Source organism: Silurus aristotelis (assembly GCF_946808225.1).
Source record: "Silurus aristotelis genome assembly, chromosome: 7".
Taxonomy (NCBI): domain Eukaryota; kingdom Metazoa; phylum Chordata; class Actinopteri; order Siluriformes; family Siluridae; genus Silurus; species Silurus aristotelis.
In genome coordinates, this window is record NC_139580.1 from 8,005,893 (window position 1) to 8,024,499 (window position 18,607).

An 18,607-nucleotide genomic window follows, 5' to 3' on the forward strand; every position below is an offset into this window, starting at 1 on the left:
TTAATATACAGATGCCTTGTTTTAAGAAATCTGTATATCAGTTTGGTTTGTAAAATGCATACAAAGTTTTATTTACAATATTGCCAAAGTATCACAGAAAAACATGGAGTATGTGGAGGGGAAAAAAAGCTGGTTCCGTATTAACACATCTGCTGATAGACAAATGTATATATATATATTTTGAAACAGAATAAAAATGTAAATATTAATTAAAATCAGAGTAATTGTTTCCTAAATTATTCCTAGAATTGGTGCACAGGCTGAAAAACAAAATTTGAATACAACAAAAATATATATAATTTTTTTTTACTTTTCGTGCATTTTACTGAAACTGTTATGCAACACACTGTTGTGTGCACGCGCATTCCTGACCCATAGTCAGTGCGCGCTCACGAGGTCGGGGTTCTCTGAAAGTGAGAGGACAGGAAGTAAGAGATTTGTGCTGAGAAGATCCTTGAGATAAAGAAGGAGGAAACGCTGGTTAGTTTTTTTTTTTTTTCTTCTACTAAATAAAAAATTTGTCCCATTCAAAGATTAAAGATTGTATAAAACTATATGACGATAATAGTGATGATGATGATGAAGATGATGATGATGATGATGATGATGATGATGATGATAGCACTGACACCATCACCATCATGATTCATTATTTAGATATAATTTCCTATTACCTTGAAAATTAATCCAGAATTATAACCAGTGCAAAATATTTTAATAAGAAATCCTGACTTTGCAAGTTTACTGTCTTTTTTTTTAGAAGTGTAAATTTGTTACTTGTTAAACTTTTGGACGTTTCTGTAGTTAGTTTTGTAGTTTATTCTGCAACAATAAAACAAAGGGACGGTCAATCAGTCGGGGGCGCGCATTCTCAGGGCTCCATTCAGCCCAATGCGCGCTCACGCGGTCGGGGGATCTGTGCCAGGAAACAAGTTGTGGAGAACCGGAAGCAGCAGGTTGTTGGAGAAAACATCCCGAAGATAAAAAGGGAATAGAAGAAAGAATAAAGGCTTTGATCTTACCCATGGATCAAGTCGAAATGAACATGGCACTGACGCAGGATGCGGTTTTGGCGTTTCTAAAGGCGCGCTCCGGGAAAGTCAGGAACGCGGAGCTCCTGGGCGCGTTCACGGCGCACATCAGCTGCAGCGAGCACGAGCAAAGAAAACACAACCGGGATCTGTTCAAGAGTTTCATCAACAACGTGGCCGTCGTGAAACGGGTCGACGGTGTGAAATACGTCGTGCTGAAGAAGAAATACCAAGAGATGATCAATGAAGGACAGCCGTCCATAGCATCCTCATCCTCCTCCTCATCATCATGCACTACACATCAGAGCTGCTTTTCCAAATGCGAGTTTCTTCCTATAACCAATGCAGATGTTGTAAATAACAATTCATGGTTTCGCACAAATCTAAATGGCTCCATTAAACCAACCAACCAGCGTCAATTGAAATCAGATGAATCTGAAGCTCTGGTCACTTCACCCAACCAGGAGCAATCATGGATCGCTCAGGTACTTAAAGTACCGAATAATACCGGAAACCACGAAATGGGGTCTGTTTTCGCTGTAGTGACAATAAAATCGCCTCCTTGTGACCACGGAATCCGTGCACGTCCTCAGAGATTCGAGAATCCACCACATGAGAAGGTAAAAACCATCCTCCGAGTGGAGGAGAGTTCACCTTACCCAAATCATGAACCTGATCTGAACAAATCGCCAGGAATCGAAAGGAGACCGATGGCGGGACGTAGTAGAGCAGCGCCAGAACGAGGAAACAAAGTAGATCCACCAGGTTTCGGTGGTAAGGTCTTGTCTGTGTTTGGTCTGGAGCCACAAGCACATGAGTGGCTTGTAAAGTCAGCAACAGGATGCTGGAGTCAAGTCTACAGCCTCCTGCTGCAGGACATCCACCTGGCGGAGAAAAGGAGCTTCATATCTGGATTTACGGTACTTCACTGGGCCGCTAAACACGGAAACAGCAAAACGGTGCGCCGAATCCTTGACGTCGGGGAAAAGGTTGACGTGAACGTCAAGAGCTACGATGGTTACACGCCTTTGCATCTTGCCGCCATTCACAGCCACGAATCGGTCTTGAACGTACTGGTGCGTGAATACGGCGCAAACTGCAACATACGTGACAACAGTGGCAAAAAGGCCCATCAGTACCTGAGCAAAGATCTCCCTGCTGAGGTGAGAGCGCTGCTCGGAGACCCTTCTGCCTCCGGTCCAGTCACGGGTGATCAACACCTTCCAGAGTGGTCTTCAAACCCTAACACATTCACTAAACTCTTTCAAGGCAGCCTGGGACGCAGGAAGAAATCCAAACATCGATTAAGCTTCCGCTTCCTCGGTGATGACCAGGAGAACAGGAAAGACTGGACGTCCAACCACTAACTCGAGGAGTTTTGGAGTTTGAATGCACTTGAATAGACGTTTGCATTAACATGTCACTTTTGAGTTGAATTCCTAGATATTTTGAGCTTTTCTAATACATTTACACAGTATTTCCAGCTCTTAGTTTGTTCAATCAGCTTAATCACATTTCTGTGGTGGAACGAGATTCGTTATAATCAACGCCATTTTACTTAACGATCTAAAACCTCAGATCGTTATTTTAACACCTGTAAAAATAAGTCTGTAGTGCCAGTGGGTTTTTTTTTTAACAGTCCGAAAAAACTCCATGGGGAAGAAAGTGTTCATGACTGAGGACTTTGTTCTTCACATTGTAATATGCTGTTCGAAAATGATAAGTATAACAAGACACCCTACAATTTCTTGTTATTCAGCCTCACTGAAGGACCATTTACAACCACACCGCGTTCCACTGTTGCGTATAAACTGCCCAATGCACTTCAATAGACTTTCACATTAGTATTTGTTAATTTAAATTTTTTTCTTAAAGACATTTAATGAATACAGCCGACGGTGAACTTAAGTAGACCTTCAGCAGAACTTACTGTATTTTATTTTTTTTATTTAATATTGTCATAGTATTGTATCGTCCTGTCTTTTTTTAAGGGTGAATTTGGAGCTCTAAATCAGTGGTCCCCAACCCTCGGGCCCCAATTGGGTCAACTGGTACCGGGCCACACAGAAAGAATACATAACTTACATTATTTCTGTTTTATTTATTATCTGATTCTGAACGATGTTTTATTTTGGATATTTACCAGATTCTCTCCACCACATCTGTCTATGACTCAGTCTTGATGCAGGTCATGATGCCTCAATCTGTCACATGTCTTACCTCCATCCTCTACCTTCTTAAAGGGGCTCCGGCCAGTAACACATAATAGTAAAACTCCCAAGCTAACAAACTGAAAAAAACAACAACACTTTTTATTATTAAATTTAGAAAATAACAGTTTTTATGCCGGTCCTATCATTTTATTGTGTTTTATTTATCCGCAAAAAAAAGGTTGGGGGCCACTGCTCTAAATGGCCCCTAGGTATGTCCCTGGTTCACGCCCAGTGTTCTATAGATAAACCACAGATGCACCACCATCCTGAGCACTTACAGAGTGATATTTAGATTTTCATAAAGCTGAGAGTAGAAAAAGACTTTATATTAATCTGCACTGATGTGAAGGAACTTCCCAGTAAAGCCAATGCACTTGATTAGTCTTAGACTAATACACACATCATAGCCTGTATTTAAAAATGTATTAATATTTATTTTTTTGAAAGCAAAGATAATATTTTGTTTAGAGGTTTAGGTTGTAAAAAAACGTGTCATTTTTCAAAAATCCACCACTTTCAGGTTTGATTTGATAAGCTATAATCATAAGCTTTTAATAATATGCTTGAGTTCTGGGTAATGACATTTTTATGGGGTTTCCCCCCCCCTGATTCTACTTGTCCTCTACACACATGATGTTACAGATATGCACATGGTGCGGTACATTTTATTAACTGACTTGAGGATCATACTTTAGTTCAATTTGAAAGAGAAATGAAAGTGTATTTCAGTATAGATATTACACACTAATCTTGTTTACAGTAAATGTAATTGTACGTAATGTGAATAATTATACAAATAATCGCTCTGGAAAAGTGGGATTTGTTTGACACCTGTCTTTGTCCCTGATTGTGATTGTAGTGATTGTGTGTGCAAATTACAAATGTGTGTGGGTTTTTCTGGTGTGTGTTTGTAGTGCAAAAAAGCATTATTTTTTTTTTTTTTATTCACTTGATCTCATCCTCGAGCAATTCAATGTTTTAGTCTTAATGGCTAAACTGGTGCCTCAATGGGTTTCAGCCCAGTGTTGGGCCCAAGATCTTAAACCTTTTAACTATTTCGATATATAATTATAATGTATTCTGGACTGTAATAGATGAATAGATTTGAAGTTTAGAAATGGTATATTTCACATAATTGCTTTTATAACACTTGACTTTTGTAACTGGTCATGAATTCAAGACTAGACATTTATTCTTTTTTATTGTTTGCTTTATAGTTTTTAAATAAGGCAAATTCCTGAAGACAGTTTTTTATCTTTACAATTGGAGTAGAAATCCTGTGGATAGTTTCTTCATTGAATGACTACTTGGTCATTTGTGTCTTGAGGGACTGTGTGTCTGTGTGTGTCTCTGTGTGTGTGTGTGTGTGTGTGTGTGTGTGTGTGTGGGGGGGGGGGGGGGTGGCGTGTGCTGATTGTATTGGAATAAAAGAACAAGTCAGTGTGTGTGGGTTTTTCGGAATGTGGTCTGTGAATTAATTACATTTTGCTTTGCATCTATGAATGAACTTCCTAAACTTTATTTTGCACAATATTTTTCTTTGAAATCATTAAACACATGATTCACTAAACATTGAAATCATTCAATGTTTAGTGAATCAGCTTCTCATTCAAAGCGTTTTCTTTATTTTCATGACTATGAAAATTGTAGATTCACACTGAAGGCATCAAAACTATGAATGAACACATGTGGAATTATATATGGAATTATATACATAACAAAAAAGTGTGAAACAACTGAAAAATATCATATTGTAGGTTCTTCAAAGTAGCCCCCTTTTGCTTTGATTACTGCTTTGCACACTCTTGGCATTCTCTTGATGCTTCTTTGAAGAACCTACAATAGGACATATTTTCAGTTCACTTTTTTGTTATGTATATAATTCCATATATAATTCCACATGTGTTCATTCATAGTTTTGATGCCTTCAGTGTGAATCTACAATTTTCATAGTCATGAAAATAAAGAAACCTCTTTGAATGAGAAGGTGTGTCCAAACTTTTGGTCTGTACTGTATATATATATATATATATATATATATATATATATATATATATATATATATATATATATATATATATACATACACGTTTATTTATATGTATAGACGTCACATGTGAATAGTCACATGATCCATACTAAATTTTCACGTCTTTGTTTTTTTCTTTTTACTTATCGTGTGTTTTTTTTTTTCAACACGTTTCAGTAGTAAACTTCTTGTGTGTTTTTCCAAATAAATGTTTCTACGTGATTTTCACGCGACGTAAATATTTCATTTTATTTTATGATTATTTTTTTATTTAACACTTAGTGCACGTATTAGGTTATAAGTATAAATTTAATATGTTAATTTCCCTCATGTTGGACATTTGTTATTTATTCTATTCTTTATGATGTCTCATGCGTTCATCTGTTCATTACATGTGCAATTTAATTGCATAGCACAATCCTAATAAAATTTTGTAACTGAAAATACAGTTGTTTGTTAATCAAAACAACAATAATAATAATAATAATGATAATAATAATAAAAATAATAATAATAATAATAATAATAATAATAATAATAATAATAATAATGATAATAATAAATCAAGACCAGTGCACTGATGAATGCAGTGATTTTGTGTGTTGTTTTAAAAGGAACTGCCTCCTGAATCCACGTGCTGAAGACACGTCACTCGCGCGCACCCAGTTTGAGATGATTACACACACGTGTGAAGTGCGGTACACGACCGGAAGTGTGTGTGTGTGTGTGTGTGTGTGTGTGGGTGGCCCGGTGTGTGTAAGTCCGCAAGTGCATTGGTAAGTTTTATTGATCATGGTTCAAATCAGTTGCGCAGTTTTCTACCTGAAGGCGTTGATGCTGGCGCTGATTCTGGTGCTGATTCTGGTGCTGATGTGCGCCGGAGGGTCGAGCCGCGGTTCTGGAGGTGAACAAGCCGAGCACTTACTGCATCACGGCAACATCTTAAGCCCCTTACTGAAAGCCTTGTCGGAGCACGAGCCTTGGGGGATTCATTTCCCGAGAACTAGACCCGATTCCAGATACGTGCGATTCATGAAAAGGCTTTACAAACTCTCAGCAAAGCACGAGAGGAGCCACGAGATGTCCCACCTTTACAACACGGTGCGCCTCATCACAGCACGACAGGAGTGTCTGGACCGCTGTGGAGGTACAAACACAACAACCACAACCCACACATCTGTTCACTTAGTGACTAAAGTCTACCATGTTGATCCATCTCTGAACAGTGGTTTCTGATTCTCAGCACAGAGGATACTGACTGTGTGTGTGTGTGTGTGTGTGTGTGTGTGTGTGTGTTTTGGTGGAACTGGTACTGCATGAGTGGATAAAGGACAAGATCTTTGCAGGAACCTTCACCCCACTTGGAGCACAGGTTAGAATCTGTGTGCAAAAGTAGTGGGTTGAACCTCAAACTAGGTTCAGTGGTAAAGCTGTGGGTCAGTGGCTCATATCCCATCCACAGTACAGCCACTGTTGGGGCCCTTGAGCAAGGCCCCTACTATTTTTGTGACAACAACAAAAGTTACAAATTCAATAACAGTTAAAATGCCAAGCAAATGAAGGAAACTATGTTCAGAATACAAGGTTGTGATAGCAAAGAGAAAATGACTTTATTCAGCATAAATGAAGCAGGAAGCACATAATATATAGTCAGTCGGCAAAACGTGTATAGTTTTCTTTTAACGACCTTGTATTCCTGACCTTTTTTTTTTTTTTAACCAAGAGTCGCCTTGTCCTCAACCTGCTAACATAGTAGCCACACAAATCCCTAACACATTCATTTATTAAAAAAATATTTAAAAAATATAAAAAAAAAATCAGTAAATAAATCATAAAATTTGACGTTTCAAAGTACGTTTGTGCTCACTTATGCTTCTGATATGAAACTGGAACATTTAACAGGTGAGTCGTTTTTTTCTGAATGTCCTGATATGTCCGAGTACCGCAAAGAGATGCGTAAAAAATGATTAAGGTAAGCATATAACAAGGTATACAAACAAACAAACAAACAAACAGTATATCTCATATCTACTCTAAAGTTCTGATGTCTGAAGACTGAAGAAGTGTTGATGTCCCCATACCTGAAATTCCTACTCGTCCACTTGGAATAGTCTTTGCCTTTATATTGTTTTTACAGATTGACTAAATCCTCCTGCTCACAGTATCTGATGTAAAACACCAAAGCTTTACCTTTCGATGAGTTTTACTGTGTGTACAAGTTTGTGCTTTTGTTGTGGATGTACAGACACGAGCATGTTCAATGTACAATGCTGGTGACACATTTAACTGCTTGAACAGGAAAAAAACATCTCGCATCTCAAAATACACTCCTCACAGTTACTGTAGCTGGTTAGGTTGTTGCTAAGAAGATAAAGAGATGAAGATGCACGAGTTTATTTGTTTATTTATATATTTTTATTTCACCTCATAAGTTAAAAATGCTAATAGATGACAATTTCCACTTACAAGACGAGTTAAATGTAGCGTTAGTGTTTGATGGACACAGTGTCCAGGGCGGATCTGGATTCCCCCAGATATATCACTCGTGTACTCTCAGGGTTTTTTTTTTTTTTTTTTTTTTTAAGCATTTTGTTAATTATAGATCTAAACCCGCGAGATGCTTAACGAAAATGCCTAAACATATAATAAAATTCAGTCCAACCTCAATTGAATTCATTTGAATGTTGAATTTTGCATGAGCTTTGAAACTTTTATGTTGAAACATCTATCCATTAATCACAGACAAATCACTGATTATTAAAAATAATTGCAATTATTACCAATTATGCACTGATTTACTATGTAGATGTGTGTAATAAATCCTCGTGACACCACTGTGCTGGATGCACTTTTACAACCGCGTAAACTTCCATGTCGGCGTTTTCCCACAAATCATCATCACTGGAGTTCCCATGGTGCTTCCTATTGTTCTTTGCTTATTGATAGAAATCGTATTTGGAGTAAGTAGTGTACAGCATGGTGTATTTCACGGTATGTTGTTTGCTTGACGGCTGTGGAATTGGATCACAAGTGTATTGAGGGTATTTTGGGGTACAATACGCTCAAATATAATGAAAATATTCCATCAAACTCCAAAGGTCCTTTATTTAGTTCAGAAGGAACCCTTGACGGATGTATAGAAAGTTCTCACAGACTCATTCAAACAACTAAATAATGAAAAATAATGAGAGAAACTATTCGTTTAAGGAACAGGAAAAGATGAATGTTTTGCTTGCACACACTCAATCAGGGATGATACGGGTTAAACAAGGCGTATGTTTACGGCCCAAATAAAAACGTATGTAAAATTTTCCACTGGTATTGCTAGCTAGCATGTACCAAAGGTAGAAGAAGCTATTTCACCTCACATACCTATGATTTATAAATTAGCATTTCATTCGACCAGGAAACCCGATCACCTTTTTTAGAATGTTTGCAGTTTGGTTGACGATCATCACCGTAGTTTGCGTTAAATACATTTGCTGGAATTATAACATTCCAGAGATGTTGTCTAAAGATATTCAGAATTTTTCGGATTATCTTCCGATACGACTTTAGCTTTCACCTCTTCTTTACCTAAAGAGAATGATGTAGCAATGCTTTAGCCTGTCTAGCTCTCCTTTTATAGCTTCCACTTTTTCGAGCTCAACACCACCACTGTTAACCCCTCGTCATCTTGCGGTTCACTAACAAGCTGAACTAAGGATCTGCTGTCGGATTCGACGGTAGCGATATGGAACATTGATGGTTATATTGAGTGTAGAACGTGACTGTAGAACCAACATGAAACCGTTAAGTGAGAATAGTAACTGGAGAATAACAGCAAAATGTGATGGTGTTTTATGATTGAAATGACTGACATGAACTATTTAACACCATTCAGACTGTGCTAGCAAAAATATACACACAATTAATTGAAACGCAGCATCTACCAAAAAATAGAGCACCAGAATCACCACAATAATCAAATGTTCCTGTATAAATGTGTTTTAAATGGTGAGGATTTCCAGTAAGACTGGTGAATCTGGATCTTACAAAATCAGCTTTGTGTAAATATCATATAAATTCCAATATATTCCAGATTGAACTTCGATTCATGTGTCTGTGCATATGTCACATCAAATATGTCTCTTTCTCCTGCAGAACTATTCATGCAGGACATTTCCTACAGTCTGAACCGTGTACGAACTCAAGAACAGCTCCTCAAATCGGTTCTGCTCTACTCCCTGGACCACAACCATGCGGTTTCGCTCACCTCTCACTGCTACCTGTACATGAAGGAACAGATGCCGTCAGACGAGCACATGTGCCTCAGCGCTCCCAGCTCCCAGCACGCCGTGTCCCTCATCAGTTTCCAGTTTCAACTCAACAGAGCCAGCCACCACAAGTGGGTAGAAGTTGATGTGACCCCCTTCCTCCACCCTCTTATCAAGGATCACAAAAAGGACATCCACCTCCTCATCAACCTTACCTGCTTGGACGATGAACCAGGAAGTCTTCCTTCCAAAAGCCTCGTGGAGCTCACGCACATGGCTCCGTCTCTTTTGCTCTATCTGAACGATACCAGCGAGGTGGCCTATCAGAGAGGCTCCACACACACCCGGCTGGGAGAGATCCGTTCGAACCTTTGGGGTAATACCATGCAAAGCCAGTATTATGGATTTGGTCTCCAGAGGCTGAAGTGGAGAAATCGGAGAAGTGCTCTAAACACAGCTCAGTCCTTAAAGTCTAGCGCTGAGAGAGGACCTCTGGCTGCATTCGAACACCCAGCAGACGACTGTGACCTCTACGACTTCCGCGTTAGCTTCTCCCAGCTTAGGCTAGATCACTGGATCATAGCGCCTTCCAAGTACAACCCCAGATACTGCAAAGGCATCTGTCCTCGTGTGGTGGGCCATATCTACGGCTCACCGGTGCACACAATGGTACAGAACATTATTTACGAGAAGCTGGACTCCTCTGTGCCCAGACCTTCTTGCGTTCCGCTGGAATATGACCCCCTGAGCGTCTTGACCATCGAAAACGACGGCTCGATCGCGTATAAAGAATATGAAGAAATGATTGCTACAAAGTGCACTTGCCGCTAATGGTTTTTCCGCATTGTTTTTCATATTTGCCTTGCTCGATCAGGGCAAATTGCTGATGACCTCACTCTTTTGTGCCCATTTTATCCACCTGGACAGTCGATGATGCCATTGAATGCCATAAAGTTCTGTTTATTCTGTTCTAGGTTTGTGGTATTTTCATTTCTATCCAAAGTTAATTGTATGTAGAAAAAAAGTAGCGATTTATGCATATGGTTGGATTTGTTCTTTTTTTGTTTCTGTTTTGATGATAATGGTTGAAGTTTGTTTTTGTTATTTATTTTTCGGTGGGTATGTCTCGGTTCTGTAGGTATGATGCAAATGGCAAACGTTTTAAACATTAATCTAATTCTGGACAAATTATGAAAAGTGTGGTCCTATTTTCTCATTGGAGCACTTTAACATATGTTTTTAAAACCTGGGGATTGCAGACAGTTGTCTTATGGGCAACCTCTCTCTCTTCATGATGTCCAGAAAAAAAGAAATAATTTGCCCGAACACTTGGGTGAATTAAATGCTCTGGGGCATTTAATCGCTTTGTGATTTATGGTTTAAAGCTGACTGTGTCATGTATCTATATATGTAATTTATGCCCTGTGTACATTTGGCTCTGATTTCACATGAAGTATGCAATTAAAAACATTTTGATATGTTAGAGGAAAAAAAAACTGGAAATAAAAAAAAAAAGTGAGCACCCTGGAGATTGTGTGGAAATCTGTTGTTCTGGTAGGGAATATGTAAAGAGTTCACTTCAAATATCTCTTTCTTTAGTGGCGCATATCTGGAGTTTTTTTTTAAACGTATTTTGTGTCCACTGTATAATAAAAACTCATTATAAAGAACTAATTTCATTTATACTGAATTCATTTGAGCTAGCAAGACGCTACGCTATGGTAGCTACTACAACTTTTTAAGCTAGTGTAGCTATTTGTGTCTCTGTATCTCGGTCTCCGATTTTTTTTTTCTTCTTTTTTTATATAAAGTCGGTGAGCTGTAATTTAAACCGGCCGTCTGTAGCTGACGGTGTCAACATGACGTCTGATTTCTTGACCGCTACGTCGCTCCGTTTCACAATCGGTTGAGGGATATGCATAGCACTGCTCACACTTCTTTATTTTTACCCACCTTCCATTTGTCTTTTTGTAAAAGGAGAAGTGCTATAATTCCTCCAACAGAGTTTTAGTCAAATGGTATCCTAAGTTTGCATCCTAGCAGACCAGTGTTGATTTATTCATCGATAGAGCACTTTTGTATGTTGCTCTGGATAAACGCGTCTGCTAAACGCTGTAAATGTAAATGTTTATCGAATATCTAATTTAGCTAATGTAATATATATCTATTTAAACCACTAATCCTCTGACCAAGCAGTTACTAGGAATTGCTATTGAAAAAAAAGTTTATTAAAAACATTAATAGTGCGCCTCGTATTGATACCTGTATTTGTACCTGTCTAGAAACATTCTAAACAAATATTTGTTTTTGATTGACCTACAAGTTACATCTGAGTGTTGGAAGGAAGGTGGAAGGAGTGAACCAGTAAACGGGATGGTTGATTGAAAAGCTGACATCTTTTGGATGAGATTGTTTGGAGTCATAAACTGCTAATTCCAGCTGTAAGAAAACTAAAGAGTTTGCAAACAGCTAATGCGGACCATCTTCCAGAAAAACGCTGACTGGGCAGATTGTTTGGTGCGGTCGATGGTTTGGTTGTCCGGTATAGAAAGTTGTTCAGGTGATAGATATGGACAACTAAGGAATGCTTGGTGAGGAACGATTAGCGAGGGGATTGAACGTGGAGGATAATTAAGATACGATATTCATTGCCTTGCAATCGCACTCGCAGCTTTACACGATACAAAAACAGCTGGATTTAGTGCATTTTATTTAGAATAAAAACTACTGTTCAATTCATTGCTAAAGATCGTAGCATTCGTTACGCAGCACAGCACGTAGCCTGCTACTTGTTTTTGTTTTATTGTGATCTTTTTATTAAATGCCTTTTATAGTACTAAGTGCCTCTGCTGCACCTCCAGTGTCCTGCACTTTTGATGTTTTCTGCTTTAGTGAAACTCTGGATAAGGACCTGGCTGCAGACAGGGCATGCAATGCGTGCAGGAGATCAGTAGGTGGCAGCACAAAATTCTAAGTCAGAAAGAAAATGATCTACATTTTTGCTTCTGCATTTGTTGTTGATAAATAAACTTAAAATATAATGTATTAATGAATATGAATACATTAAAATCCATAAATTTTATACTGGTATTTTTTCATGCATTTGACAGCCGTGGTTTTCAAGAACATTTACCATGTCATTGCTTGTTCTCTGGTGGTCCCTTATTTTAGTAGGTATTAACCACTGCATACTGGGAACACCCCACAAGAACTGTAATTTTTAAATGGACGCCCTGACCAATTAGTCTAGCGATCACAATTTGTTCCTTGAAGTTGCTCAAATCCTTACACTCGCCCATTTTTTCCGCTTTGGACACCTCAATTTCCAGAACGAATAGTTCACTTCCTGTCTGATAAGCCAAAATTAGAAGGTAATAATTTGAGAAGACAGCATTGTGTGCCCTATTTACATGATTTGTGTATTTTAATGTAAAAAAAATATCCAAGATGATACAGGTTTAAGCTTTTGATTTAAAAAAAGTTTGATTCTTTTGAGCAAATTATTTTTATATACTATTAGTCACTATAACTTTGCTAAAAGATGTGCTGTTTATTATTTCTAAAAATGTATTTAACTTATTTAAAAATGCACTGGGCAAACACACTTCAGTCATGTCTTGGGTAAATTTTTATTTTCAATAAATGATACGATTTAGTCACTTTTGAAAAAAGAGTACCAAAAAGATCTTAAAAAAAAAAAAAAAAAAAAAAAAGACTTTAGCCACATACAGAACAAAAGCTGTGCTAGACAGGAAATGCGGCGAGACGGTCAGCTTTATAAAATTGAGAACGTGGATCTATCTACGTTCAGCTTGTAACATGTTCAGCTGTATTACTGCTTGCCATTGCCGTTGATGGGCAGTTTCTTGTAGGCATCGGAGTCAAGGAAAGCCTTGATTTTGGGACGACTGGACATCTTCTGCACAAAGCCATTCAGAGCAGGGAAAGAGTCCAGACAGGTGGGGCTCAGCACCTGGTGGTTCAACAGCACCTCAAAGAGACTGTAGTCAGCGAAGGAAATCTGTGAACGGAGAGCGACTGCATCAGGAGCAAGAACACGTGTATGATTCTGAGATCCTTCGATTAGTTTTGTGATATTTGATAGACGTTCTACAGCAAAGTCTTACCGAGCCACCGACAAGGAATCCGCTTGAGCTCTTCTCCAGAACAGCCTCGAACTTGGAGAGATGGGTCGGTAAGTCCTTGATGTATGCATCTTTGCCGGTGTCCTGGGAAACGGGACAAAATTATGTGCAATTTTAGTTCAGGCTTTTCCCAGATATACACTATTTTCAAAAGTATTGGGTCACCTGGTCATAAATATGGTACGTCATTTTTAAGCATCGCGTTCCACATTTCCAATTTGCTCTTATAATTCCCTCCACTCTTCTGGGAAGATGTTCCACCAGATTTTGGAGTGTGCCTATTGATATTTGTGTTCATCAGCTACAAGGGTGTTATGAAAGTCAGGTACTGATGAAGGTGAGGAGACCTGGGGTGCAGTCAGCGTTCACTTTCATCCTAAAGGTGTTCAGTAGGGATGAGATCAGAGCTCAGGCCACTCAAGATCTTCAAGGAGCTCACTTTGTGCACTTTGCCATGCTGGAACAGGTTCTGGGTTTCCAAGTTAAAGTGAATGCAAAATTTGATTAGAGCGCATCTAAAGACGATTGAGTGCCTCCAGCTTTGTGGTAACAATTTGGAAAAGATATAGCAGGAAAGGGCAGGTGTCCCAATACTTTTGGCAATATATCATATTTGAAAAAAATATTTTTGCAATAGCTCAATGATGTCACAAGTATAATTCCTCCTCAATTAATGCAGGATATAAAAAAAATAAAAATCTGCTCAATTGGAGTGGAAACCCAGAGAGGGTTTATAGTATGGGCTTAAAAGAAAGCAGCCCCAGCATTGATTCTTGATACCAGCATGTTTTGTTTTCGTGGTGGTGATCGGTAAATATATTTATAACCTCTCTCGAGAGTGTTCCTACTTATACTATGTAGAGTGTGTTTTAACGTCAAAATCTTTAACGATTCTGTAAACGTGTATTTTAACTCAGTTCGTCGTCTCGATGAACACAAATACCAAACCTTCTCACGGTCTTGCGTGAAATTCACGATGATTTAATTCCCTGGAACTTTAGCTGCAGAAGCAACTGAAAAAAAATACCCCCTGAATGTCGCTATATTTCCAGCTTTATATGCTGATTAAAGATTGCGCTTTCTTCAATAGACTCTTAGGAAATATAAGATCATTAGATATCACTTACATATTCCTGGTAGATCATTTTCAAGTATTTGATACGCAGATCTTCGACTCCGTCGTTAAACATGTCGATCAGGGCGGCTTCGTTGTCATTTTTCCCGTACGCACCTGCACATATAAGCAGAAGGAGCTGTCAGGGTGACGTTTTAATGGGATCCTTTCCAAATCTGACATTGGTTTCTATGTCAATAAATTGACTTATTTTAAAGATAAACAAGTATCAAATTTTATTCTAGTAACATACTATATACACATTTGTTGGTGATCCAGATGTTTTTCAATTAGCACTAAATTTTTTTATATTTTTTATTTTTATTAAATAGACAATTTCTCAGGTCACAGACCTTCTTTTACTTACTTATACTTTTAAATAGCTAATTGAAGGTTAATTCAACCAAATATGTGAACGCTATACAACTGATATGATCAGCATGGATCAGGCGATTCAATCTTTATTTAAATTAAACGCTTATTTAAACAATTCTACTTGTATATATTGTATATGGTATTATTACATTTACACATGTTTTTTTTCCTGATTGAAATTTATTACAAATAAGTATTTTTTTTTTATGAAATAACTGATGTATGGTTTTGTTGTATTGGTTATCGTGAGTATTGATGGGATAATCACCATGTTTGCGGCCCACATGCCTCAAAAAGGTATTCGACTGAAACAAAACCAGGTCACCATCCTGGAGCTTCGGCAACTGTCCGAAAACCTAGAAAGTATTTATAAAAAAAATGTAATCAAAATAAATAATAATAATTAAAAAAAAGAGACTTTATAATGTTATATATTTATAATGTTGGAATGTTTGGCCTATTTTTTATTTATTTTTTTTAGGAAAACTAAAATGTTAACATGTATAACAGCAGCAGCCTTGTAGGAGACACTCACACATGTTTTCTTCAGGTCTCCATTCATCCATTCATCAAAGTTCACCACAATTTCCTTCCACTCCTGACCCAAGTCCGACAGCATGATCCGCAGAGCGCCGCATCGTCCTGGCATAACGTTTACACCTCATTACTATAGTAACAGGATTTTCCAGTCCCTTATGCATTAATGCACCATGTCCACTTTATGCAAATAAAAACGTACATTTATTTAGTATGAGATTTATTATAACTATTGACTTCGATCTGATTTGCTTTTATATCTGATCAATGTGAAATAAAACAAGTGTTGAGTGATTCGGCTACTCTTTTTTTTTTTTTTTTTTTTTTGTGGTTCATATGCAAATCAAAGTTTGTCCCCAATTTGGGTGACGCCGCTACAAAAAACTGGTGTCCGATTGGCCGACTGTGATGAACACTGGAGAACACCAGACATGTCTGGACCAATCAGAGTTGCAAAGCTCCCTTTTATTTGTCTGATTCGCTCTGGAGCCAAATCAGATAAGTCTTGTTGAGTCATTATTACATCTTTAAAATAAAACTTGATATTCACCGTGCACATGCAGTCATTACACTATACAATATTATATACAATATACACTCCCCCCCATCCCCCAATAAAGTAGCTGACGGCGAGAAAGACCACGAGATGTTTTTGTTCAGAACAACCTGAGGGGATCAGGCCTAAGTCATATGACTGTGGTGGAGATGAAGTATAAAGATTGTCACATACCTCTCACGGCAAAGTATGTGATAGTGTAGGGTGCCACTGTGAAGAGGGAAAAAAAGAACACAATGAACATTTTGTGCAGCTTGAAAAGTCGTTCAATTACACCATGTTCATGCATTATTACACTTGTACATGTGGGGGGGTCCATACAGCATGTGTTGAGTTTTTCCCCACTAAAGCATTTACTGAAGATGAATAAACTCATTGAGGATTTGCTACTTTATCCCATGAAACGTTACAAAAAACGCCCACATCCAGTTGCATACTTCTACTGAAAGTCGTTGTGTAACGTGGCTTTGAGCCTCCTCACCTCCACAAACTGTCCTTCTGTTCCTTCCTGTTATTTTCATTTTACAATCAAGTTACATACATATGAGTGGATTTTCTACACACAGCATTAACATCTTGAATGGGTGAGGAAACACTTCTACGTGCAGAAGGAGATTGTTGTGTGCACCAGGATCACGCTGTCGGCCATAAGTTACAGCTCATGCATGTTATCAGCTGCGCTCTTTGGTTGCTATGCTCATAATAAAAGAATAATGGACACTTGAGACTGAGGCACTGGTGCATAACATCTCTGAGGATTGGACGAGGACTGTAACGAGATCATCACCACAGTCATAATGTCTCAGAGGAGACCAGGAGTGGATTGTGTACACCTTAACCAAGTGAACTTTGAAATTATGGGATGCATAATGCACTTTAGACCAACAGCTTGAGCCCATTTAGAAAAACAACCAATAGAATCACAGACTTGTGAAAAAACGCATAGCAACAGGCAGCTGATTGGTTCTTGATTGTTGCCAGATGTTTGTTTAGTCTTGAGTTGTTTACTATTAAAAGTCCTTTGCAGAATTTCGATCATATTTTTAAACATAGATCCAGATATTGAAATGTGCACTTTTGAAGAGTTGCACTAGTGTTATAGCAGGTTTGAGTGCATGCAATTTTGCACACGTCACTAAACTAGAGTGCAACTGCGTATGCAAATTGTAAAAATCAAGCAAAACACTTTGAATATCGTTGATTTTTTTATTTTATTTTATTATTGCATACTGCATTTAATTAGTTCATTGTGAGCTCTGCACCCAAGACTTGTTCAGAGATTTACTTTACACGCCTGGCTATAAAACGAGGTCTTGCAAAAGCGCGTGCTCCAAAAGCATACAAAAAAAAAAAAAAAAAAAAAAAAAAAAAAAGGAGAAGTGAAGTGCATGCATCTACTTACTCTTCTGTAGATCAGGTTCTTGCAGTGCCTTTAGCCCTTGTGTATTGGGTATGGCGTTCCTGTGTGTGTGAGGGAGTGATCTGCATAGAAAACCCACAGCTCTTCTCCTTTTATACACGCTTCCAATTTCTGATGAGTCATCCTAATCTGGCTTTTCTGACTGCCGGATGTTCATTGTGTAGAAGACTCAATGAACCGGTTTCTTTCATAAACGAGGCCAGTCCTACCATATTAAACAGCGTAACCTCATTTCGACAGCTTTGTGTCAAAACTAAACGATTTATTTCACTATGATATTAGTAAAAGCTTCACTTAAGCACTTTGGCGCGACTGAATTTCGGGGTTGGTGGACGAATCGATTCCAAGGAGTCGGATCTTAAACATGAGTCATTTGAAAGTTTGATTGCTTTCTTATTTTATACTTATTATATATTTGTTCAAAACGAAGTATGACAGATACACTTTCAAAATGCATTCAGTTTTCAATTTTTCTTTTCACATAAGGCAGGACAAAAAAGAAATATGAAAATGCAAAAACAATGAAATGCAATTGAATAAAAAATAAGAGAGGAACACATTCTTATTGATATAGATTATTAAATGATCTTATGCTTTATAAAACATTCTGTTTAGAAGGTGGTGGCGCAGTAGTTAAGTTGGACTCCTAATCAGACGGTCATAAGTTCAAATACCAATGCTTCCACAGCTGGGCCTTTGAACAAAGCCCTTAAACCTCTATTGCTTAGTTGTATAAATTATATATTTTGTGCGTTGTTCTGGAGAAAAGCTTCTGCCAAATGCCGTAAATGTAGATGGTTGATCCTCTGAGAAAATATTAGAATTGTTTATTTAAGTTTTTAGAAACTATATTATGTTACTAAACCATAGGAACAGTTTAGGTGGCACTGGTGATTTTCAAGAATTCTTATTATAGCTATTAGTGTTGTAA

General features: G+C 37.9%; 3 protein-coding genes across 3 annotated transcripts; 2 read left to right on the top strand and 1 right to left on the bottom strand.

Moving 5' to 3' along the window:
- The first annotated feature begins 495 nt into the window (after nt 1-495).
- Nucleotides 496-2,878, top strand: sowahab (sosondowah ankyrin repeat domain family member Ab). Its single transcript, XM_083547122.1, has one exon. The coding sequence runs from the start codon at nt 1,025-1,027 to the stop codon at nt 2,396-2,398; it is 1,374 nt and encodes a 457-aa protein (XP_083403248.1). The 5' UTR covers nt 496-1,024; the 3' UTR covers nt 2,399-2,878.
- A 3,045-nt stretch (nt 2,879-5,923) lies between these two features.
- Nucleotides 5,924-11,025, top strand: gdf9 (growth differentiation factor 9). The gene is made up of 2 exons (XM_083547128.1): nt 5,924-6,420; nt 9,417-11,025. The coding sequence occupies exons 1-2, from the start codon at nt 6,066-6,068 to the stop codon at nt 10,358-10,360; spliced, it is 1,299 nt and encodes a 432-aa protein (XP_083403254.1). The 5' UTR covers nt 5,924-6,065; the 3' UTR covers nt 10,361-11,025.
- Nucleotides 11,026-13,139: 2,114 nt separating this feature from the next.
- On the bottom strand, nt 13,140-17,833 carry LOC310729145 (glutathione S-transferase P-like). Its single transcript, XM_083547231.1, has 7 exons — nt 17,659-17,833; nt 16,431-16,466; nt 15,699-15,805; nt 15,432-15,519; nt 14,802-14,905; nt 13,657-13,758; nt 13,140-13,550 (listed from the first exon to the last, which is right to left on the bottom strand). Coding segments are annotated over exons 1-7 (627 nt in total). The 5' UTR covers nt 17,660-17,833; the 3' UTR covers nt 13,140-13,361.
- Between the last annotated feature and the right edge of the window lie 774 nt (nt 17,834-18,607).

Bases quoted from the DNA above. Each gene is read 5' to 3' on its own strand.
- sowahab (XM_083547122.1), top strand. From the start codon at position 1,025: ATGGATCAAGTCGAAATGAACATGGCACTGACGCAGGATGCGGTTTTG.
- gdf9 (XM_083547128.1), top strand. From the start codon at position 6,066: ATGGTTCAAATCAGTTGCGCAGTTTTCTACCTGAAGGCGTTGATGCTG. The intron at 6,421-9,416 runs GTACAAACACAA...TTTCTCCTGCAG, and splicing joins GTGTCTGGACCGCTGTGGAG to AACTATTCATGCAGGACATT.
- LOC310729145 (XM_083547231.1), bottom strand. The intron at 15,806-16,430 runs GTATGTGACAAT...ACGTTATGCCAG, and splicing joins CACATACTTTGCCGTGAGAG to GACGATGCGGCGCTCTGCGG. The intron at 13,551-13,656 runs GTAAGACTTTGC...CTCCGTTCACAG, and splicing joins GATTCCTTGTCGGTGGCTCG to ATTTCCTTCGCTGACTACAG.